General features: G+C 49.7%; 2 protein-coding genes across 7 annotated transcripts; one reads left to right on the top strand and one right to left on the bottom strand.

The window, feature by feature from the left end:
* Positions 1-2315: 2315 nt before the first annotated feature.
* Positions 2316-14778, top strand: MCRS1 (microspherule protein 1). Of its 3 annotated transcripts, XM_061573865.1 has the most exons (15): positions 2385-2760; positions 4534-4725; positions 5234-5420; positions 5601-5772; positions 5994-6113; positions 9510-9619; positions 10004-10112; positions 10654-10792; positions 11039-11114; positions 12018-12046; positions 12517-12609; positions 13227-13309; positions 13934-14021; positions 14149-14276; positions 14391-14778. In XM_061573865.1, exons 2-15 carry the CDS (start codon positions 4590-4592, stop codon positions 14475-14477), a joined length of 1557 nt encoding a protein of 518 aa, XP_061429849.1. In that variant the 5' UTR covers positions 2385-2760; positions 4534-4589; the 3' UTR covers positions 14478-14778. The 3 variants fall into 3 exon arrangements, with proteins under 3 accessions (XP_061429841.1, XP_061429836.1, XP_061429849.1); XM_061573857.1 differs by lacking the exons at positions 9510-9619; positions 10004-10112; positions 10654-10792; ... (5 more) ...; positions 14149-14276; positions 14391-14778 and adding exons at positions 6482-6646; positions 7041-8350 and having other exon boundaries at positions 2316-2760; positions 4531-4725; XM_061573852.1 differs by lacking the exons at positions 9510-9619; positions 10004-10112; positions 10654-10792; ... (5 more) ...; positions 14149-14276; positions 14391-14778 and adding exons at positions 6482-6646; positions 7041-8350 and having other exon boundaries at positions 2318-2760.
* LOC133356386 (spermatogenesis-associated serine-rich protein 2-like) lies at positions 14570-22828 on the bottom strand. 4 transcript variants are annotated; one of them, XM_061573879.1, is made up of 12 exons: positions 22251-22828; positions 20525-20604; positions 20245-20353; positions 19974-20023; positions 18918-19215; positions 18215-18400; positions 17951-18086; positions 17789-17847; positions 17373-17482; positions 17084-17186; positions 16536-16714; positions 14570-16269 (listed from the first exon to the last, which is right to left on the bottom strand). In XM_061573879.1, the coding sequence occupies exons 1-12, from the start codon at positions 22273-22275 to the stop codon at positions 15793-15795; spliced, it is 1812 nt and encodes a 603-aa protein (XP_061429863.1). In that variant the 5' UTR covers positions 22276-22828; the 3' UTR covers positions 14570-15792. The 4 variants fall into 4 exon arrangements, with proteins under 4 accessions (XP_061429863.1, XP_061429873.1, XP_061429883.1 ...); XM_061573889.1 differs by having other exon boundaries at positions 18218-18400; XM_061573899.1 differs by lacking the exon at positions 22251-22828 and adding an exon at positions 22085-22207.
* Positions 22829-22912: the final 84 nt, after the last annotated feature.

Here is a 22912-nt window from a genome sequence, read left to right as displayed (position 1 = left end):
CATCGTCTCCGCTCGGCCTTCATTCACATCTCGCGCTCTCTTGGCACGGAGCAGGAGAGGGGGCCACTGGCTTGAAGTCCGTGCTCCTAATCGTGCCGGTAAAGTATCATTGTTGCTGGCATCACGTTTTACTTCGCCCTCAGGGTTCAGCATCGACGTGGGGTCGACGTATTGGGAAGACAGACTGAACGTGCGTATCGATTGGCCGATTGATTTCTGCAGGTCCCAGCCACCGGCACAGAGCGAGGCACAGCGATAACCCCAGCGGGACGGAGGTGTGGACATGGCTACAGGGGGGTGCTCGTTAACTGTCGTCCGGACACGTGGTGCCTACAAGAGATGAGAGGGGGGGGTAACGACATCACATTGCCATTATGACCACCCCGTGGGTCCAGCGTGGGCCCTGCGGCTTGGGTTTTCTCTATTCGTATGGGGGGAGTTGATCAGCAGCGTTTCCATGTCCGTGTGGAGGTTGGCGGTAGATCGATACAGAAGCAGCCTCATGGTAAATATTAGAATGGCTGCTGTCAGCATCCCGCAACCCCCAGTGGGGTTGAGCGCGAGCTCTCGAAGTCCTCGCGGTGGATCTGCGCGGTGGATCTGCACAGTGGCAGCCGGCCTCACGAGCACTTGACACAAGGACCTTCCGCTGCAGATTGACCCCACACACACAACGGGGCTGTGTGTGGATCTACGTCGGAGCATCGCGCGGTCATGCCGCCGCCGCCGCCTCCTGTCCAGATGGACGATGAACCATCAGCTCGCATTGCGACTGCGGTCCACCAACTCGAGCCGTGGGCCACAGCGTGACAACAACACTGCCTGCTTCAATCCTTCAGCAGCAGCAGCAGCGCGTGAGACTCGCCAGACGAGTCGTGCATCCATCCACGGGCTCACTCGCCAACCTCACGCCATGAGCATGTAAACACTGGTGACCAATTCCCCGCCATGCAAGGGAAGTCGTGCACGTTCGTATTTTGGTCTACTACTCTACATGAACACGTCGTGTTGTGTGCTAGGAAGAAGGTACATAGCCCCAAACGTTACCGAGTATTGACAAATGTTTTGAGTTTTGTTGTTAATTGTGCTTGTGCACAACTGCCAACAGCAACACCACCAAATAATCTGCTTTATATGAGCCTATAGATCTCTGGGAAAGTGTGGGTCTCTATGTGAGTCTGTGGATCTCTGTGGGAGTCTGTGGGTCTCTGTGTGAGTCTGTGGATCTCTGTGTGAGTCTGTGGATCTCTGTGTGAGTCTGTGGGTCTCTGTGTGAGTATGTGGGTCTCTATGGGAGTATGTAGGTCTCTGTGTGAGTCTGGGGGTCTCTGTGTGAGTGTGGATCTCTGTGTGAGTCTGTGGGTCTCTGTGTGAGTCTGTGGGTCTCTGTGGGAGTCTGTGGGTCTCTGTGTGAGTGTGGATCTCTGTGTGAGTCTGTGGGTCTCTGTGTGAGTATGTGGGTCTCTATGGGAGTATGTAGGTGTCTGTGTGAGTCTGTGGATCTCTGTGTGAGTCTGTGGGTCTCTGTGTGAGTATGTGGGTCTCTATGGGAGTATGTAGGTCTCTGTGTGAGTCTGGGGGTCTCTGTGGGAGTCTGTGGGTCTCTGTGTGAGTGTGGATCTCTGTGTGAGTCTGTGGGTCTCTGTGTGAGTCTGGGGGTCTCTATGGGAGTCTGTGGGTCTCGGGGGGGGGGGGGCTCCTGGGAGGTCTGGGCCTGGGGCTTCATGCTCACAGCGACCCTGTGCGGCGTGACCGCAGCCAGGGTCGCCTCCCGCTCAGTCAGGAGGTTGCAGATGTCCAGTGGAGGGGCCGGTCACCAAGTCGCAGCAATTACACAAATACGGACCTACGTGACTTTACCGAAAGAACTAAGAGTATAGACATCGTGTGGCAGTGTGTGCAGGATTTTAGTGCAAATTGCATCCGTGCTCTAGACAACATTTATTCCAGATGTTTCAACACTGTCAGTCGCTCAATAGAATTAGACGCTCAAGTTATATTGTCCATAACCTCTGCCCCAGGTATCTTGTTGACGCAGCGACACGCGGCGTTCTGGCAGTGAACATTGTCGGCAGCTTTGGTTCAAGGGGCCGTCCATAAATGACGTCACGCGATTTGGGAGGATTTTTGACCCCCCCTGAAATATGACGTCACAAAAAGTCAGCCCCCCCTCAAATATGACGTCACAAAGCTCTGCCCCCCCCCCAAAATAAAACATGCTTCAAATCGCTTTAAACTCTCGTGATTGTAGTGCGTGTTTAATGTGGCGCTGCACTCTGATGTTGTAGGAGAAAACATTAATTACGAAGTCTAATTAGCAGAGGTGGGACAAAGTCATTGTTATGCAAGTCCAAGTCGAGTCTGAAGTCATCAAATTCATGACTCGAGTCTGACTCGAGTCCAAGTCACATGACTCGAGTCCACACCTCAGAGGTGGGACAAAGTCATTGTTATGCAAGTCCAAGTCGAGTCTGAAGTCATCAAATTCATGACTCGAGTCTGACTCGAGTCCAAGTCACATGACTCGAGTCCACACCTCTGCTAATTAGTAGTAAGTGGATCGCGTTGTGTAGAAGCCTGAGAATCGCGCGGCTGTCAATAAAGTTTCGTTGAACGCGGCGCCTGGGCCCGGCTCGGAGGCTGAGGCCTTCGTGGGCACAATTTTATTGTCGTTTAAAACTACCGCAGCAAGTCCCGAGCTAGCAACACGGGGCGTGTGGACACGGGGCGATGTCTGTAGCTTCTGCCGTCTGATCGCGGGTAAGTGTTAGAGTTTGTTGTTGTTGTTGTTTTAGACGTGAGAGGAGCGAGCAGGCCTCGAGGCTGGGCCTGCGTGCGGTCTCGTCTCGGACACGAAACGCGTGGCGCACTTGGTGAACAATTCTCACCTTTAATGTTACACGCTTCGTGCTCCGCTGTGCGAATCAAGTCTCGGTGTTTGTGTGTGTATTGATGAAATCGTCACGATTTTAGAATTGGAGGCAGCGTCCCAAATGTGCGCGAAGCGCTCTGGGCACGGGCATTGTTGTGTAGGCCGCGCTCCCAGCCGATCGTTTATTTTATCATTTTTATTGTTTATTACAGATCGTTGTTGTCGTGGCGTGTGTCGCCCTTTCAGATGTCGAGTCAAGCGAATGTTTATTTGATGGGCTACTCTCATTTGCGAATGAGTCTGTTGTGAATATCGTGAAAGGGCGCCACTCGGGATATCCCCGCCACTTGACGTCTTACGCCATTTCCCCGGTTTTATTTTAAGTGTAAAGATTTCTTCCAGCTCATTTATGTTTCCATCAGGTTCAGAATGGATACAACATTGTGGTTGTTCGTCGTTGAGGGGGTGGGGGGGGGGCACCAATATTCCGCCCAAGCGGCCTTCAGGAGGTTGTGGATCTTGTGTCGGTGAAGTCTCCCAACATTCGTGTCTCGCCTGAGACGTCGGCTGGAGACATTCTCTTGACTGCCACATTTGAGAGCCCCACTTCTTCTTAAAAGTCGAAATACATTAGCAGGCAATGTCTCCTTGGTGTGTCCGTCTCCACGTAAAATATATACACAATGCTAGATTTGAAGCTTTCGTGACTGCAAGGATTCATACTCTATGGTTTTTTCGGTAAAGTCGAAAATAAAATAAATGAAAACTAAATTAAATCACGACGTTTCGGGCGCAACACAAGCCTCCTTCAGGTAGGGACAACGTAGCGAGAGCACAGCCGCTTAGGTATGTCTCAGAGATGGCTGTGACGAGGAATTATATAGTCGCTGAGGCTTTGTGATGCAGATGGTGGAAGTAGATAAGCGTTATAAATTGTATTGTTATATGATGATTCTAAATCTGCCAGATTTCCACCCAGTTGAACCTGCCTTGAATAAACCATTTGGTAATACTGCATTTCATTGGTGCATCGGCACAAGTAACATAACTTAACGTAGACCTCAGTAATAAAAGGGAGAATATGTAGTAGGCAACGTTTCGAGCAATTGCCATGAATGGCATCTAAGAAGAGTGTAATTGCCTGAATCGTCACCTTATATTTATTATTTAAACCCAGCGAGTTTTAATTTACGCTATATTACCCAGCTTAATTGCAGTATGATCAGCCACATATATTAGCGAACAGACCACAGCAGTTTTTCAGGTTTCCAGAACTTTTAGGGCTGTGAAATGGAAATCGAGGCCAAGTATGGCTTGAATCCAAAAATCTGCAACTTTCACATTTATTCTTTTGTCGTGTAACCCCTCCCAGGTTAATTTGTGTTTCTTTAGATTTTTTTAATTTTAAACATAAATATAACAAAACAAATACTTAATTATTGGTTTAATATCACATCATTCATATAAATTGCATCTCAATTGGTGAGGAACCACATACAAGCTTGAGGCTACTAGACGGTGCGCCAATGCTAACAATTTTCTACAGTTCTCTGGGAGGAAACAAGAGGACTCCGATAATATATAATACAGTATGCTTTTATAAACAAAGGTCTGAGTAATGACTGTCTCACCATCGCATTGTCGCTGTGTTTGGCCAGCAGGCGTGGTTTGTCACCAGCGGGCTGCGGGTTGGATCACTGACTACCATACAGAGGCCATGTCGGAGCCAGCCACACCACCCGGCATGGAGCCAGTGGGGGGGGAGCTGCAGGCCGTCGGCAATATGGCTGCCGAACAACCGGTCCCGGAGCCTCCCCCTGTCGCCGACCTCCCTGCCGGCAATCCCACCACCGGTACCAGAAACAGGAGCTTGTAGACACCAGCATGCAACTCTTGCCGAGTGCCAAAGGGCTGTGACTTGGCTCTAAATGATAAACGATGGTCACGTTAAACAACATCTTCTTTTAGAAATAAAGCCAGGGATTAATTTCAGCCAGGTCTGTCGGTGTCTGATCTACAGTACCTCTTGCTGTGGCTGTGACAAGTTACGCGACACCAACTCCGGTCTGCCAGCATCCCGGCAAATATTCAGAGGGATATTAATCCCCGAGTAAAACTGTACCATCGCATTGCTCTTGGGGGGGGAAAAGTCTGGATCATGAGAGCGTAGAAATGTTGCTTTACAAACGTAATTTAATACTGTACTCTACCATTGACTTTGCACGCAACAACAGACCTATTAATATTTTCAATATCAACACTTAATTGTAAATTTTCTACGTAGACTTTCACGACCAATATGATTAATAATTTACAACAGGTCAGTGCCATGACCCGTGCTGTCGTCTGGTTTTTCCGTAGACCACGCGATGCCTCTGTTGGAGCCGCCCCACCCTGTCTCTTCAGGCCACGTGCTTACCCCAGCTGCCGCCCCAGTTCCATCGGGTTCCAGCCACACACCCGCCAAGCTCCTGGCTCAGCCCCAGAGCTCCAAGCGCCCAGCCTCGCAGCCACTTAACCTCATTCCCAAGCGCCGCAGCTCCTCTCGGTGAGCGCCACGTACAGACGTCAAACTGGTAGAATTTAGTTTGAACGCCAACTGAATTCTCAGCAGATCGATAAGAGATGCTGCGGACAGAATGTCCGGTGGTGTGCCCTGATCGGCTATAAGCATTAACGGACGTATGTTTCGCCGTGTTCTCATCCACTCGTGATTGTTTTGGTCCAGTTCAATAAAGCGTAAGAAGTTCGACGACGAGCTGGTGGAGAGCAGCCTGGCTAAGACGAGCCGCATGAAGGGCGCGCCCCCAACTCCGATGGCACCTGGCGGCGCGGTGGGCGTGGAGCCGGGGCGACCTCTGGTGCCAAGCGTGGAGCAGCTCGCCCCAGAGAAGAAGAAGGTGATACCCGCTGCCGCCAGCGCATTTCTGTGAAGCGACTGTTAATTCCAGGGGTTGTTAGGTTCCTGAGGGTCTCGACAAGATCGAACGCATTCCAGGCGCTTTGGTCAATGGCTATTGAACACAGACTGCCCGTTAAACGAAGGCCTGCCCCGCAGTGGACGATGGTCGTGTGTGATCCCCGCTGCCGCTCAAGGCCCCTCTGCTACCTCCCCGTGCAGGTGTCCAAGTCTTCGTCCTCCAAACGTGTCAAGAAGTCGAAGCAGCTGGTGCAGGTGGCCAAGGATCTGGGCCGGTGGAAACCTTCGGACGATCTGCTGCTCATCAACGGTGTGCTGCAGGTGGGGACGCCGTTCTGTCTTTCCAGCTTGCATGCTCTCTCTAGCCCAGGGTACGGCCGCTGCACTGCTCTAAATATTCGTGATGGTGGTGTTGGTGTGGTTCGGTCGTTTACCACGTGGTCCCGCTGTTATACTCGCGGCGCCTCATCTTGCCGGGGCACCTATCGGGAGGGCGGCACGTTTTCTCGGGTTTCGCTGCGATATCGATCTCGATCGCCAAACCGTGACGTGGGCTCGGAGGCTCGCATGGGTCCGACCCGGTGAAGAATCGTCGGCGAAAAGCGGCCATAACAAAGCCGCCCCTCGGAGCAGCCTGATGCCATTACTACAGGCAAGTAATGGTTATAGGCAGTGTCTCTTCCTCCCAGGACTACGACTACGAGTCGGATGAGGAGAGCTCCTCCAGCTCAGAAGAGGATGACAGCGAAGCGCAAGAGAACTGTGGGCGGCCGCCGCGTGTGGACGGCGTCAGTGACGATAGCAATTCCTCGGCGTCCGACAGTGGCGACTCCTCCAGCTCGGACTCCGAAGAGGTGCGTTGAATTGGAGGTCGTTTGTGTCGTGGCGCGTCGACGCTGTCAAGGTTCTCGAGTTACCAACCACAACACAAATTTGAAATGTTTGCACATATGTTTCTGCATAAATTCTGCATGTTCAAAAAAGTCGTTCATTGCCTGTAGTGCTTTGTAGTGTCATACGATATGAAGCATTTGATGTTCCGTAGATAAATTGGTGCCCCCACACCATCGCCTGTGAATAGCCTATTATGCATAGATTTGTAAATGTAAAAGCATAAGTGAACTGTCAGCATGGCAATGGGCCATAACTCCTGCTTGAGTCACGGACCACTTCAACTATGCCCACATTTGAAAACTGAAACTCTGATTTTCTCTGTGTGTGCTTCCCGCCCCCCGGATGTTGCCACAGAGCCCAGAGGGGGAGTCGCACAGCCTGAAGCGGAACATGGAGGCCGCTCGTTGGAACGAGATTCTGCGCATCCTGCACGTCATGCACTTCCGGCAGGAACGTCTCATCACCAAGATCAACTCCCTGCAGAAGCAGCTGAAGAAGCTGAAGAAGAAGCGCACGCGGGGCCCCGAGCCGCTCTACCGCCCGTACCAGTGGCCCTTCGTCATCCCCAGGAAGCGGAAAAAGCACGGCTACAACGAGCGGCGAAACTACGTCGAACGCCAGTTCCCGGCGTGCCACCTCTCCGCCGTGCACTCCACCTCCGGCCGAAACGTACCGCCCAGGACGGCTTACCCTCGCCAGCACGCGCCTCTCGCCGGCGCGCCCGGTCGGGCGGCCTCCTTCGAGACGGCGGCTAACGAAGAGGAGCACGCGGGAGCGGCGGTGGCGATGGGCCCGGACGAAATGGGCTTCCCCCAGACCAACTCGGCGACCAGCCCGATCCGGTCCGACGTCCCGTCTTCGCACTGCCACGCCGAGGAGCCGCTGAGGCCAGCTCTCGGCGGCCTGGGCGTCCGCGTGAAGTCCGAGAACCTGCAAGAGTGCCCGCACACCATCGATCAGAACGGGCAGATCGTGCAGGCGCAGGCGATGACGCACAGCCGCCCGGCGTCCGTGGGCAGCGGCGAGGTGCTCGTGATCCCCGGCCACAGCCCTCTGTCGGACGGCTACCGCGCCCGCGACGACCCGGCTGCCGCACTTCGCCGACGTGTCGCCCGACTCGCAGCTGGGCCACGCCGGCGTGCAGGGCGGCGGCCACCACTCGTACAGCAGCGGCTCCCCTTCGCCCGTCTCCCCGCAGTTCCTGCCCACGTCGGGGACGCCGCAGATAATGGAGATCTACAGCGGGCTGGAGCCCGCCGCGATGGCCGGCGGCGGGCAGCCCAAGTCGCCGTACCTTTCCGAGTACCAGATGTCGTTCCCCATGCGCTCGCCCAGCAAGGTGGGCTTCCGCGTGGCCAATTACAGCGGCTCGCTCGTGTACATCGGCGGCGCGGACTCGTCGCTCACCGTGTCCAAGTGCGCGCTGGAGCAGTGCCTCTCGAGCGCGCCGGACCCACGCAAGTTCCTGGGGAAGCTCGCCGACAAGGTGTTCACTCGTGAGGAGATGGCCACGTCCAACGTGAAGGGCGGACTCGCCTACACCAAGGGCGTCTACAAGCCCTACAATCAGCTAGACCCCGTGAAGGTGAACGCCATCCTGGACGAGGTGGAAAAGTGGTTCCCGGGCTGCAGGGACAGCAAGAAGATGAACTCGGATCTGCTGAGAACCCTCAACAAGAAGTGCAGCAACGTGCGGCTCGCCTCCATGCAGCAACTGATGCCGGACGGGCTGGTCTTCAGGGAAAAAGAGGAAATGGATTTTAACTAGCAAGCTGGCGCTCCCATCTCTTTCCCTCATCGTCATCTCCCAGAGAGAAATGAACGTGTGGGATGGTTCGCCGTGGACGCGACGTTTACGTTAAAATTGGGAAGAAACACTCAAGTGCCATCGGCGGTGAAGGACAGCGAAGCCAGAGCATTCATAATGCACTTGATTAACCGGACTGCCTTTCTGCTTGGCTTGCTTTTGTGATAGTTACAGCCGGTGATTGCCATCGGCTCAATTTGCTTTCAGTTGCACAGGAACCTTGAGAACTCAATCCTTAGTGGAGTCTCCGCGGTGGTTGTTTTTGAGCGTTGGTCAGCGGCGGTTGTCAGCGGCGTATTGTCGCGAAAGGCGCAGCACTGCACGAGCAGTATCAACTGAAAACAAATCCTTGGAATATATTTTGTTGTTGGTGAATTCTGACAGCGTTGTCTCCCGGACGTGCTGGGTCTGGGTCATGTCGGGGAGTTTTCTCTTCTACCTTGTACACCATCGTAATGGTGCCTACATTGACCAAGTTGACTGTCTCACATAGGGGTGCACAAAACTACGGCTGTTGCAAATGTAGCATTGTTTAACCATGGTATCGCTCTGTTTATTCCTTCTTATAAAAAAATCTCAACATTGTTTTGTACTATTCCCAAATGACTTTGCTGTAATAAAGAATACAGTAAAGTCGTGCAGAAATAAGTGCTGTCTGCTTCAAGGGGTTTCACAGTAACTTGTTGGCACCACCACATGGGCTGTCGACTGCTGCCGTTCTGCCGCAGGTGATGGGCGAAATTCCACTTGCGTACGAAACGTTTCCTTTGCAGGCTTTGCGTTGGGGAAAACCGGTAGAGTTTGCAGAATTTAAGGAAAGCATTCAGGTCAACATTTTGCTCCGTTTGCTTTTTACTGGTGGCTCAATCACCCGGGCGTTGGACCGTGAGCAGGCGGTTGGGTACTGCCAGTTAACGGCGCTATCAGTTTGCGGGCAGTGCCGGCGCTCGCGTTGACCGGGCAAACAAACGTTTTGTGGCTTACGTTTGTCGGCGCGTGCTGTGCTCGTATGGCAGACAAACGACCTGGCAGCAGTGCACATGGGAGTAAAGTTCAGCTGCCGCTTCACGCAGCGCGAGGTGCAGGAGCGGTGGTATGCGCTCCTCTACGACCCGGTCGTGTCCAAGTAAGTGTGCAGCGAGCCGGGCGAGTGCAGGGTCGTGTGACAGTGGCACCCAGTTGAAAAGCCTTCATCATATCGCCACTCTGCCTATAATTATGGGCAGTGGAAATGACAACGGTGATTTAAATTTCTTGGGAAAAGCCAAGTATCAACATACTCATTAAGGGTTTTCCAATATTTTTCCATTTGAATAAATGAAATGGAAAACGTCGCAAGTGGATACATATTTGTAAATTACACATGTACTGGGTAACTGAGGAGGATCAGGCGGAACAAATGTAAAACGGGACGGGACGCACTAAAGGTCTTTTGGAAGAGTTTTTTGGCAGTACGGTGAGTAAGTGACGAGCGTGCGTGTGGTTTGCGGGGCGGTGCCGGTTGTGCCAGGCTGGCTTGCCAATCCATGCGTGAGCTGCACCCGGATGCAATCGTGGCCGTGCAGAGCAGGGCGCTGTTCAGCAAAGACGAGGAGCGCATTCTCGCCAAGGTCGCGTCGGTACGTGTGACCCACGCTCACCAATCAGTGCAGATGGCACCCCTCCAATGAGATAACAAACTTAATTTCCACGGGTAGGTCACGAGTAAGGCTATCATTTTGGCGTGGTAATTAAGAAAGTCATTGTTTACAACTGTGGTTTGGGATCAAAGCATTAATTTTCAGAATCCGGTGGGGTACTGCCTCTGGAATTTTTTTTGCTTTTTCCTTAAAACAAAATGCTTACAATATCTGCTTAAAAGTAAAACACGTCAAAGCAAGTAACGTAAAGCAAGTGCTATGTTTTTGCGACTCTTCCCCGCGGCCGGCACGCCGACTGTTTCAAAGTACAACCTGCGGCAGTTTTGAAAACAAAGTAAAGGAAGCGCCCAATGTGATGCGTTTATACAGCCACTTCCAAGATATCGCTAAACACTTTAATCACAATCGCGATTTCCAAGATCGCCACGTGACCTCCGTGCCAAATTCACAGCCTCGGTCATCGGCGGACCTTGCGACTCCGCGGTCCAAGCGTGCGGCGGTCTTGTTTGTGGGCCTGCAGACGAGCCAGCCCTCGCTGGAGACTTTCCAGGACGTGTTTGGCAAGAACGCCCACGTTTGGCATCCGTGCCGGACGGCGAAGGCCCTGCAGATGCACTGGCAGCTCTTGAAGCAGTTCCACCTGCTGGAGGATCAAACCGGTGAGTGATGAACGGCGGTCGTGGTACTGAGGTTTGACGCCCGTCATGTCGGCTTTCTACCGATCTTCCGTATCTCCTGTGGAGAGCCCCGTCCAATTCTGTTTGGCATGTGAACGTCGACGACGGAGCAGCAGTTTTTGTTTATTTCTGTCCGTGTCCCACCAGCCGCTTGCTTCTCTTCCCCATTTCTGTTTTTTTGAAGTGTAATGAAAGTGGACTGGTTGTGCTTCTCTCCTCTTTTTTCAGTTCAACAGCTGCCCAAAGGAGACCAGGTCCTCAACTTCTCTGATGCTGAGGATACTATTGATGACAGTGAGCTCAGGTAGGTTTGAATCATTCTATATACACACACACATATATATATAACCCTGAGAGGCTTACATTGGCACGAGCATTGCCTGCACTTCCACATCCCAGAACAAGCTCTAAAGCTGTGCAGGACAAACTTTTCATTGCGAGTTTCTATCTTTTTAAATTGTGTACATTTGTAAGTCACCTCTGTTATTGCGTAAAAACTAAATGTAAGAAAGTAAAATCCTCGCTGCTAATCATAACATCTTAAATTACGATCCAGAAATTTGTGAGAAAAACTACCTTGTACACTTGTAGAGGAGTAAAATGGGGACGTGACGTCATGTGTGCCGTCCAGTGCGATGACGTCACGGAACGTGACGTCATGCGCGCTGGGCGGCTCGATGACGTCATGTCTCGTAGAGTATTTAAGGGAGACCCCGTGACGAAAGCGGGGTCACTGTGGGAACGCGCAAGGGTGGAAGGGTGTAGAGGGACGAAGTCGTGAGTCTGGAAGGAGGAAGCCGGTGGTAGCCATCGGAGGTGCTGCTCTCCCCCGTCGGGGGTGTTGGCAAATTCCCCGATCCGACTCGAGGGAGAGAGACCGGAGCGAGCCGGGCAGGGACCAGGACTCGGTGTAGGACCCCTAGCCCCTGGGAGTTGTCTACCCTCGTGTTACTTGTAATCTCTTTAACAAACTTACAGCGAACGCCCTTAACCTCCGAGTCGTCGTCGTCGACTAGTTCCCTACACACTTATGTAAAATGTATTGCACTGCTGGTGTCACACCTTTGCCTTGTGTCTCCTGTCGAGGTGCCAATAGATTGTAGCAGGTGCCATCTGTTTTCAGTTGTCACCATATTTTATTGCACTCATGAAAGGTCTTAAAGCCAATTCGCGAATGATTCGACCCTGTGTCTATGCTTTCTCACAGAGACGTCAGAGATGAAACACTGGAACACGGTAAGTTGAAGCGGTAAATTGCATTTTAAACACGAATTTGTGCAAAACAGAAACCTGCAGCCCAGTGCAGAAAGTGGTGTTCATTGCTTGTCCATTGCAGCTCAGCTGTGCATCGCTGTTTTGGAGAGCCTAGCACCCTGAACCTGGTAACCTGAGTGAGTTTCCTGGCCACGGCCAACATCGGTGGCGAGTGATATCTGAACCGGTTCCGAGTGCCCCCTTCACTCACTCGCACTGACCGGCGTGGTGAAGTAGGGTCAAAACAATCCCCATCACCGAGCACCATGTGAGGCCTTCATCAATCAGTCGACCAAGTGCTGTGAATTGTTACAAACACAACAGTGTAATGTAATAGCCGAGCAGAGAGCAGTCCACGTATCGCAAGACCCGTGCGAGATTGTGACGGCTTGAGGAGGCCTTCGCCCCGTCCAGCAGTGGAGTAATCATCGCCGACGACCGTCTCGCCACAGAGCTGGCGGTGGCCGATCGGAGACAGAAGCGTGAGATCCGGCAGCTGGAGCAGGAGCTGCCCAAGTGGCAGGCGATGGTGGACAGCGTGACAGGTCCTGCCCCACACGGCACACGCAGGGGTTTATTCGGCTTGATCTGTCCATATTGGGGATCTGGGAAAAATGTTGACACCCGCTACACGACATCCAGTATACTCCTCACTATAACTGTGGCTACTTGTCACGGGCCACCTCCAATTTACCAACCTCCCGTAAAATATTTTACTACCTGGCACACCGCATATTGCTACTAGTCATGTAAGTCAATTTAACCAACCCACCCAGAAAATAACCGGTGAGAAATTAAGCTGTGGGGATACATGAGAACTGCAACATTAATCGGCTTTCAAAAATAATGTATGGCTTTCAGTGGACACCACAACAAAAATATAGTTAGTACCGTTAATGTTTTGGTAATTGAAGTCATGATTTAAGAATGCACACTCTAGTTTTTGTTGTATAACAAAATCGCCCACAACGGACCTGAGCTTTTCAGTTCTCTGAATTCAGACTGCATAGATTTTGGGCAACCACCTTGCGCAGCAGGTTACTGCACTTCTATGCTCCCACGTGTACACGACCTGCTGTCACCCACTAGCAGCGAACAGCATGGTGAAGTATGGTCAAAAACTCCCAAGTGTAACTTGAAAAATGTGTCGTTTGTTCTATAGGCTTGAGCCCACCAGAGTTCGACAACCAAACTCTTGCCGTCTTGCGTGGGAGACTGGTCCGTTACCTCATGCGCTCCAGAGAAGTGAGTAATTTCAAACCGAGTCGCAGGATCCTATTTCAGGAGGGGTCCCGCACATTGTGTTTTTGTTTTAAGATCTTTTCATCAAATTATTGAGTGTGTATACAAGCGGGAGAACACCAGAGAAAACCCACGCACACAAATGGCCACATACAGATGGAAACGGACAGTGATTAGTCCATTCACTGTACTGCTTTTTGGCGAGTCGGGATATGGCACCTCGATGCCCACTGGAAGGGAGTTAAACAACATTTGTGTGTAATCCACCAACCCTCACCTCCAGTGTTGGGAGAGTACAGGTGTGCATCACCACCACCCGGCGAGCACACTCTGCTAAAGAGGCCGGGGACCTGAGTTTGATCCCTAATCATTACTCATTTGAGTGAAGAGTGATATCTGAACTGTTCCTACCACCACACCACTTCACAAACACGTACTGACCAGCGTGACGTACGGTCAAACAACGTGATGCAGGGATGCCTTCATCCAGCAGTGGATGGACAAAGTGCCTATAAATTAAATAATTGAGATTGTTTGCCATAGATATGCTGCAATGAAGCAGCGTATGTCACAATGCTGTGTAATTTCGTCTGTGCTGTTATATGTGTCCTGTGTCGTTCTGGTCAGATTACCCTGGGAAGGGCCACAAAGGACAACCAGATTGACGTCGACCTGTCTTTGGAAGGCCCATCCTGGAAAATATCCCGTAAACAAGGTGCCGTGTTTACGCTGCTGACAATGACGTGGCACAAAGCGTTTGCACAAAATTACGCTTGCTTTTTAACTCGTGGTCGTGTACTTTGAGATGTACATCTTTACAATGCGTGTACTTTTTTTTTAAGGCACCATTAAACTGAAGAGCAATGGGGACTTTTTCATCGCAAACGAGGGGAGGCGACCAATTTTTATTGACGGAAGACCTGTCCTCTCCGGGGCCAAGTGGAAACTCAACAACAATTCTGTTGTAGAAGTAAGAGGCTTCATACGTATTATCTCTTACATAATTAACTCCTGTAGCCTCTCAATGCATGTTGTTAAGATGTTCTCACTCCTCTCCTTAAATATGAACCTTATGTCTTTACAGATCAGCGGACTGCGTTTTGTCTTCTTGATCAATCAGGATCTCATAGCTCTGATCCGAGCAGAAACAGCAAAAATGGCTCAACAGTGAAACTGGCAGCAAGTCGAGCGTGGGATGGCCGGAAATCTATAACGAAGGCAGTCGCGCGCCGCACAATGTACACATTCTCACACGCTCTCAAGAACAGTCTTAAAATAAACATTTATTTGCCTGTAATATTAAACAATATTAAGCAAACATTGATACTGGTACCGTTGAAACTCTGAGCAGTATATCTGAGAAGAGCATCAGAAGTTTTATTTTCTCTCGAAGAAAAACACACAAGGTGCAAACCCAAAATATCAAACTTGGCGCATTTGTTATTTGAACTTAAATAAATGTGGTCATGGTATCCCCTTGTTGTGGTGTTATATGGTTTTATTCCATTTCCTAAAGCCAGTGCCTACTCACTGCCTCTCGAGTGTTTATCGTGGAGACTTTTCAACTATTTATTTCCCAAAGAGAGCAGTCATTATTTGCTTGAAATGGCACAACAGGCCACACTGGGTTTGGTGGAGTGCTGGTTTCGGACATATCCAGGAGTTAGTTTAATTGCAGCTCATTAAATGGAATATCTGTAAACGATGGCACTCTACAACACCAAGCTGACCTATCGGATCAAGCGACTGACTTGAAATTGCAGCTCCTGATGATGTTAAACCAATATTCGGAGGAAATTGGCAACATTAACTTCTAATGAACCGAAATTGAAAACGTGCATATTGCAGCTAATGTACAAAGGGCATTTTGTTGAATCTTGACACAATTGTTGCATTTCTCATGAATGTACAACTAAGAGTCGTTTACAAAAAAGAAGTTGCTGCATTTCCTTCTACAGTGACACACAAAACAAAAACAGTAAACTATTGAACAGTTTCACACCGCAAGGCACTTGTCAGCAAAAGTAGTGCTTTTTGATTGAATTTTCTTTTACAATTTTGGCATTACACAATAAAACATACAATAAGGTATGAGTCCTCAAGGGTAATATTTGCTATGGAAATATTAACATTTTCCTTTTTTGTGCAAGACTTGCTCTGATGATGATCCTACAAGGTAGTGCAATGTACCGCTTTCACTGAACAAAAGTGAAATACTTTGCCAAGCCACTGAATTTGTTTTAGCAGAAAATGAAGTCAAAAGCTGGTCCTGAGATAAAAACATTGACAATAAATGTCAATTAGTTACCACCACCACCACAACAACGTTTTACAGTTGTGTTTTCTAGAATCCAAATCAGGAGAATGTTCAAACACTGGCATGCCACATGTCCAGGTTGTATTTTTTTGGGAGTTGAGAGGGCTTCCCGACACGACTCGCAGCAGCCCGTGTTCACGCGAGCTCCATGGAAGTGGCTGTGAGCGCCTCAATCCTTGCACTGAAGGCGGCTGTCTAAGGCGACCTCGCGGGCATGGGCGCTGTCCACGGCGGGGCATCGTCGAGTGTGCCGGTAGAGAGGCTTACGCCGTGAGGCGCAGATATCACCGCCACCTCCACCACCATCCGTCGTCTCTCCGAGCCTGCCGACCGGCAGCAGGCTCGATCCCTCGTTTCCTGCCGCTCCGACTGCTGCTGGGCAGGGCCTGTCGTGTGGCTCGCTGGCACTGGTGCAGGACTGGGCACTGGTGCAGGACTGGGCACGGTGGTGCTCCTTGCTGTCAGGTACCCTCCTGCCCCGCCCCCGGTGACCATGCTGCCTGTATAATGCTCCATGCCTGAACCTTGGGTCGCCTTGTGGCCCGTTGTGGTCATGCCCTTTCCAGTCACCCCTGTATTGCTGGTTGGAGTTGTAAATGGTTTTCCCTTGAAAATGGTGCCGGTCCCTCACTTTGTCTCCAGAAGCCTGAGCAACAACAGATTCACGTGTGACATTTTAAATAACAGTCGACGTAGGAATTGATTTAACACTGAATTTTAAGCGGGTTGCTGGTAAAGTGGAGTAGGTATGTGACTCATAGCCGCGCCATCGCGAGATGTATACCAGATGTGGTGTACCGGGTGCAGGAATATTATTGTCTAGTGACCCAAACAGGCCCAGCTGAAATTAGCCGCTGCTTGTACATATAGACCAAAGTTCTAGGGTAGAATCATCAAGTCTGATTTTATCACCTGGTATGGTGTACTTGCTCTTGTTTCTGCTGGCACGGGTTGAACAGCGGGGGGCTTAATCCTCGAGTCCTCCGAGAATTCCCCAACGTCGCTGGAGCCAAACTGAGCCGAGTGGCTGGATGCTGAGGACTCGGATCCATGGCGAGGATTGTCCCTCCAACCGGTCCTCGGGTGAGAAACTGTTCACCACAGCCAGGCGAGTTAGAGTGCCGTTATCAAAGACACTTGTCAATACAGTCAACTCTTGATCATGCGGGGTAAAGCAAAACGTATAACATCCCACGTATAAACACTCAGTTATGGAGTTGACGAAACATCCCAATGTAATACAACAAAGTTTGGGAAATGTTTGGCACTGGTTCTGCCTTCTCACTCGTCGGGTTTCTGTACCTCTAAACCATTCCATCTCGAGTGTGAACGAAAACTGTGGATCAATTAAAATAATCCACCCATGGGATAATCGAGGGTTAACTATAATTTGGTAAGGATTTCAAAAAACCGATGTATAGTGTGTTTATACATGCCGTCGTCCTTTAACCAAGACTCACTTTTACCAAAGGTTTCCATTGCTTGTACGATGGTCGGCAGGTCACAGGTGAATCGTGCCGTTCTCCCCAACTCTTCGTCGTATTTCCTTTCACTCACAAAGAGCTGAAATAAAATAGAGGGTAGCGTTACACGGGCACCACACTGAACTCCTCGCCATCGCCCGATGCCGCTGTGAACGCGTGTGTGCCGAGACGACGTTCAGCGCTTTGCTGGGGAGTAGCGGCTCTGGTGGGACACGCCTGCTCTGACAACAGGGTAATGTGCACGACCGTTGTGCCAACATCGAACCTTTATATTGGCTCGGAGCTCGCCAAGTTGCGCCTCGGACAGCCTCGCCGACAGGTCGCACTGCTTCTTCAGCTCTGACGCCATCCTTTGTCTGTTTTCTAGAAACGTCACTGTAAATCATGAACACACATACATGTGAGCGGTGGTACATTTTTGAGGAAATTTGCCTGCAGACTTGCACTACATAGATTATTTTGAATATAATAAACCCTCATTGAACAGCATCTATATTACACGTCTGAGGTAGATCTTACAAAAGGGTGCTGCAGTGTTTTATAGAATATTATTAAAGCCTTTAATAACATGACAAGCACACTGTCAGCCTCATTTGACACCGCACGTTCCCAGTCTGACTGCGAGGATGAATGTTCATGTTAAGTAAATTGTTACGTCAGGGGAGACTGTGATTCACTCACTGGCTTCTCGTTTTACTTTGTCCAGTTCTGAGAGGACTGTTACCTCCCTGTCCATGAGGCTGAAACAAATGTAAAGAGATTGGATTATCAGACATTTTTCTACATTGAACACAAAAAATGGAAGTTGAAGTTACAATCTTTGCTCGGGTAAGTAAACTATACCATTGTTGTATTTCTGAGAACGTCTTTTTAATCTTCTTGACAGAGGCATCCATCTCCTCATGAACCAGCAGTTGGTATCGGGAGAGCGACACTGCACACCTCTGGAGATCTTTCACTGATTTTTCTATGCTGCTACCTGCATATACGGGCAAGTGGGAAACAAAACAAAGAGAAACTATTTGAAATACCGCCAACTGTTCGCAACTGGATATCAAGAAACAATGGAAGCAAAGTGTTCAACCCAAGCCTGTGCTTGCCACACACCACCTTTCTTGCTGTTCCTGGAAGCAGGGCCCGGAGGCTCCTCGCAATGAGAGGGAGCGGTCTGTGGCCCCGTGCTTTGGGGGCGGCTGAATTTAGACGTCGCTGGGGGCCCGTGCTTCGCCCCGGGAAGGGGCCCCTCGTTAATGTCACCACTCTGCTGCAGGCCCACGTCCCTTCGTCCTCTCTCTACACAGCAGTTACAAATTGGGGGATTTTACTAAATCACACCCAGTTTTCTACTAAAGCAGTAAAAGTTATCTGAAAAAAAAAATTACCTAGAAATTGTTTTACTTCAATCTCATTTGATAAAGTTTTTAGGAAGCACTGATGAGTCCTATTACCACCTCCATGTATCATCAAACCCTCGGCGTCTTGACCCATTGTTAGTTTTAATGTTAGGTCAGTAACGATTCGTCTGTGCTGTCCAGTTGCCTGGGTGCAAAGCGGACGAGGTTTTGCCCAATCATAGGTAGCTGGCTCAACAAACTTAATAAATAAATGAATAGACCAAAGGTCCACACTGGTAGTGTGGTACATCACAACCACAATGGGCATGGCTGATGATCTTTCATTTGCTCCATGCACATGACAACACTTTTTGTTGGTTCTGCTCTGGATAACCATCATAAGTACATAAAACAGCACGGAAGAAGCCCTCAGTCTTGCTCACAGTTCCCTGACAAGCAGGGACAGCGCAGCGAACCTTGCGAGGGGTCGACTTTGCCTGCGGGAGGAGACGTCGTGCGTCCCTGCTGCTGCTGCGAGTCCGCGAGCTCCTCGTCGCGCCCGTCTCGTGAGGCGTTCTCCTCGGAGGCGGCGCACGACAATGCGGGCTCTGAATCCGTCGCGGTGAGTGGAGTCGCCCGCGTGCCCGGCCCTCCCGCCGTGGCCACAGGCCCCTCTGTGCCGGCCAGGCCTGTCTTGGCTACGTCCAATTGAGCGCCCTCACGCCAAGCGTTTGCTCGTTGTGCCTGACCCCTGGGCTGCTTCTTCCTCGAGTTCTGCATACGGAATATAGCGGTAACGTCAAGTCCGTGACGGGCAAATAACGCGTGCGGAAGCCGCGCACGTACAAGCCATACATAAGTGAGACTGTTTTTATTATTAAAATATTTAACCTGGATATTTCCTTCAAATGTAACGTCTCATTTGTAAGGGTATCCAGCTCTCAATTTTCAAAGCCCAAGGGCTGGTGAATTTATTATCTGCTCCTCATTGTGAACAAGGACTCGGGTCCTTGCGGTGTCAGGTACACCGCATATATAACGCGCAGTAAAGATATTTCGTACCTTGTTCAACTTTAGTTAGTCGCTGGACTACTTTAACATTCACATTTAGCAATCCCCTTGAGCCAAATGTTAAGGTTAAAGAAGTTCAGCAGATGGTGACACCGATCATCAGAAATTATTTGGGAATACATATGGACCATGACGAATGACACCAAAGGTAAATAATCGTTCTTTTACCCCAAATTATTAACGTTTTTTATTATCAAAGCCCCACCACTCCTCACCGTTACCCTGATAATCGAGTATTGCCCGTTTATAGTTCTGTGATATACAAGTCCCTTTTAAGGGTGCCTTCATGTTGTTTCATCACTCATGGTTTTGGTTCATATTTCAAGCAAATTACCAGTTTATTCTCATTAAGAAGAGTGCTTGTCAAAATCTGTGCTGTTTGTGGGCTCAAGTCGTTTGCGATGTATACAAAGTAACATCTGATTGTATGTGGTACTAACACCGCAAAGTGGGTGACGCACCTTTTTTTTCCCGGAGATGTTCCACTCTTTAAAAATCTCGGCGACTTCATCTGGAAAGTAACATTATGGGGAAGGTCAGACGAGCATTGGCACTGCCATCGGTGCAGTTACAATACCATTTGGATGTAGAAAAGGTTGTAATGCAACCGCATCGTAAGATGCTGTCAAGAAGCAGTGGGAATGTCGTAAGCAGATGGAAAACGTGAAGGTTTTGAGCCAATTGAACAACATCAGCTCGGTTAACTTTTTGTTCGTGAGATTTCCACGGTACCTTCCAGGAAGGCCTGGACCGCCCTGTCCACGCTGTAGTCAAAGTATTGCAGAATCAGCACCACCTCGTTCTTGCTTCTGTTTGGGACGATAGTGCGAACCGCATTCACCTGCCAAAGGTAATTCGGATCTTCACGTTCGCCACAACACTTAAGATACATTTGCGTGCCGCATATTGCATCGGACCCATGAATTGTGTAAACCCATCCATGCATTTAAACTGGTTTGCGGTTGCATATATGATTGTTTTCTAGGCGGTGCTCTGCAAGAAATAGGTTCACCTTCTCTTTAATGTTTTCCTGGGTGCCAGGCTGGGCCAGAACGACGCCGGTTTTCATGTCGAACGTCATGTCAGATAAGTCTGTCACGAGAGACAAAATGAGTGAAGAGAAGGCTTGTGGATAGAGTGGCAGTGTTTGCTCTTGTAAATCCCTACACGAATGTTACCGTACGAGCGTCTAAAATCAATACACTTGTATGTGTGCACACACAGAGCCGAAGCCTGTCCCTTGGCCTCGCCGATGATCCCGAACCCCTCAAAGCTCGGAAGCAAAGCAGGGAGTGAGCCTGGGTAGCGCTTGAATGGGTGACCATTGTGCATTGCTGCAAGGCGACATTGTGGGCAGCAGAGGGCAGTTTAGCAAAAGCCATTGTACCGTATGTATGTTGAACTTCATTTTCACCGTACGTAGCGTGTTATGCTCCCATGTCTATGCTCCCTGCCTTAAGCAACCCACTGAGGTTTGGCTGGATAACCCGCAAAGCGTGGGGAGGCCTTCATCGTTCAGTGACTCGACAAAAGCGCTGTGTAGACATTTTATTTAATTTGGAAAAACCCGATGCGCTATGAAGCTCAAATTCACAGGTGCCCAGCCCAAGCTACAGGAAAGCCACCCATACAGATTCCTACTTGAAACCTGATTCCCACCACCACCCGGCTCAAAATAATTTTCTCATCAAAACACTATACCACAGAGCTCATTGCATCTCTGACCAACACCACCTGGCCAGTGAATTGAAATATGTACATCGGGCCCTCAAGATGAACGGATACTCTGACCGCACTATCCGCCAAGCTGTTTCTCCCACCATACAGAAACAGCCACTTGAAACTCCGATCAAAACTGTCACGTTACCATACATAGCAGACGTGACCAAAAAGATCTCCAAAATTCTAAACAAACATAAGATCCAAGTCCGATTCAGTACAGTACATAAAATCCGTGATCTAATCCCATCTGTAAAATATGTCATTTCTGACTTGCAATACCCTGGAGTCTATAAACTGAGTTGCATCTGTGGTGATTGTTACATTGGGGAAACGAAACGTCATGTCTCCGATCGTGTCCGCGAGCACAAGTCAGATCTGAAACACGGCAAAATTTAGTCTTCCGCCGATGCCGATCATTGCTACAACGCTGTGGGCTCTCATGATATTGTCTTTTCCGAGACCAAGGTGCTCTGCAAACCTTCTGGCTACCATCAAAGGTTTGTACACGAAGCCATCCAAATATACAAACACAGACATAACTTCAACTGTGATGATGGGTACAAACTGAGTAATCATTGGAAAGATGTTATTAACCATGTAAAAAAGATTTAACTACACATTTGTACCATCTTATTTGACAGGTACTATTCTACTTTACCGATTGTTGACATCCCCAGCGTTTAACAGTATTGCTTTCTTGTATTTTGATTGTCAGCTAACACCGGCCACAACCCCGAGTGGAGGTGCACCGATTGGTTCTCTTTTAGCCCCCCCCCCCACCGGTCCATTCATTGGCTACCACATTCCCCTAACTAGTATATAAGAGCTTGTCTCTTGGATTTTTACTCACTTGATATAGTAAATTTAGCTGTGACGGTCCCACCTGATTACGGAGACTTGTGTTGCCTCCGAAACGTGGTTTATTATGTATTTATATTTTCACCTACGTGACTTTACCGAAAAGACCAAAGAGTTATGAATCCTTGCAGTCACGAAAGCCTCAAGTCCAGAATTACCTCTCGTCTGCTGTCTCCTGGCCATTGCAGATGCCGGCGGCGGCGCCGTCGCCGTTCTAAATGTCAAATTATTCCCACAACGACGACTTGAAAGTCTCTCTCGTCCTTCTGCTGGTGCCAATGACTAATGACACAAAGAGAGCAATCGTGGTGGTGGTTGTTGTGGCTGTTGTGGTGGTGGTTGTTGTGGTGATTGTTGTGGTGATTGTTGTGGTGGTTGTTGTGGTGATTGTTGTGGTGGTGGCTGTTGTGGTGGTTGTTGTTGTGATTGTTGTTGTGGTGGTTGTTGTTGTGATTGTTGTTGTGGTGGTTGTTGTGGTGGTTGTTGTGATTGTTGTTGTGATTGTTGTTGTTGTGGTTGTTGTTGTAAACTGCGTGGCGGCGAGGCGCGCCGCGCGCGCTGCGGCCGAGGTCGCCTCACGAGGCGACGGTGGCCGCGTGAAAAATACAAAATAACGACAAACAATAAAGTTCGTGTTTCTGTCGTGCAATGCTAAATGCAGCGCTAAATATCGCCTCACAAGTTAACAAGTTGCTGTTTTGATTTGACAAATAACGAATAAACGCGCGCGAGGACGGGGGGAGGGGCTGCGGGGAGTAGCGAACAAATACAAACATATTGACATCGCCAGTCGCCCTCAGGGAAGATAATGTCATGGCAT

Source organism: Lethenteron reissneri, chromosome 7 (genome assembly GCF_015708825.2).
Source record: "Lethenteron reissneri isolate LAM-NWPU_2019-01 chromosome 7, ASM1570882v1, whole genome shotgun sequence".
NCBI lineage: Eukaryota > Metazoa > Chordata > Hyperoartia > Petromyzontiformes > Petromyzontidae > Lethenteron > Lethenteron reissneri.
This window is presented reverse-complemented; position numbering and strand designations above follow the sequence as displayed.

What these genes read in the sequence shown, in the direction of transcription:
- MCRS1 (XM_061573857.1), top strand. Translation starts at nt 4,590, where the DNA reads ATGTCGGAGCCAGCCACACCACCCGGCATGGAGCCAGTGGGGGGGGAG. An exon ending in TCGCCCCAGAGAAGAAGAAG is followed by an intron (nt 5,773 to 5,993) that starts GTGATACCCGCT and finishes CTCCCCGTGCAG; the next exon opens with GTGTCCAAGTCTTCGTCCTC. An exon ending in CCAGCTCGGACTCCGAAGAG is followed by an intron (nt 6,647 to 7,040) that starts GTGCGTTGAATT and finishes ATGTTGCCACAG; the next exon opens with AGCCCAGAGGGGGAGTCGCA.
- LOC133356386 (XM_061573879.1), bottom strand. Translation starts at nt 22,275, where the DNA reads ATGGCCAGGAGACAGCAGACGAGAG. An exon ending in CAGGAACAGCAAGAAAGGTG is followed by an intron (nt 18,087 to 18,214) that starts GTGTGTGGCAAG and finishes CCGTATATGCAG; the next exon opens with GTAGCAGCATAGAAAAATCA. An exon ending in AATGGAAACCTTTGGTAAAA is followed by an intron (nt 16,715 to 17,083) that starts GTGAGTCTTGGT and finishes TGTGGTGAACAG; the next exon opens with TTTCTCACCCGAGGACCGGT.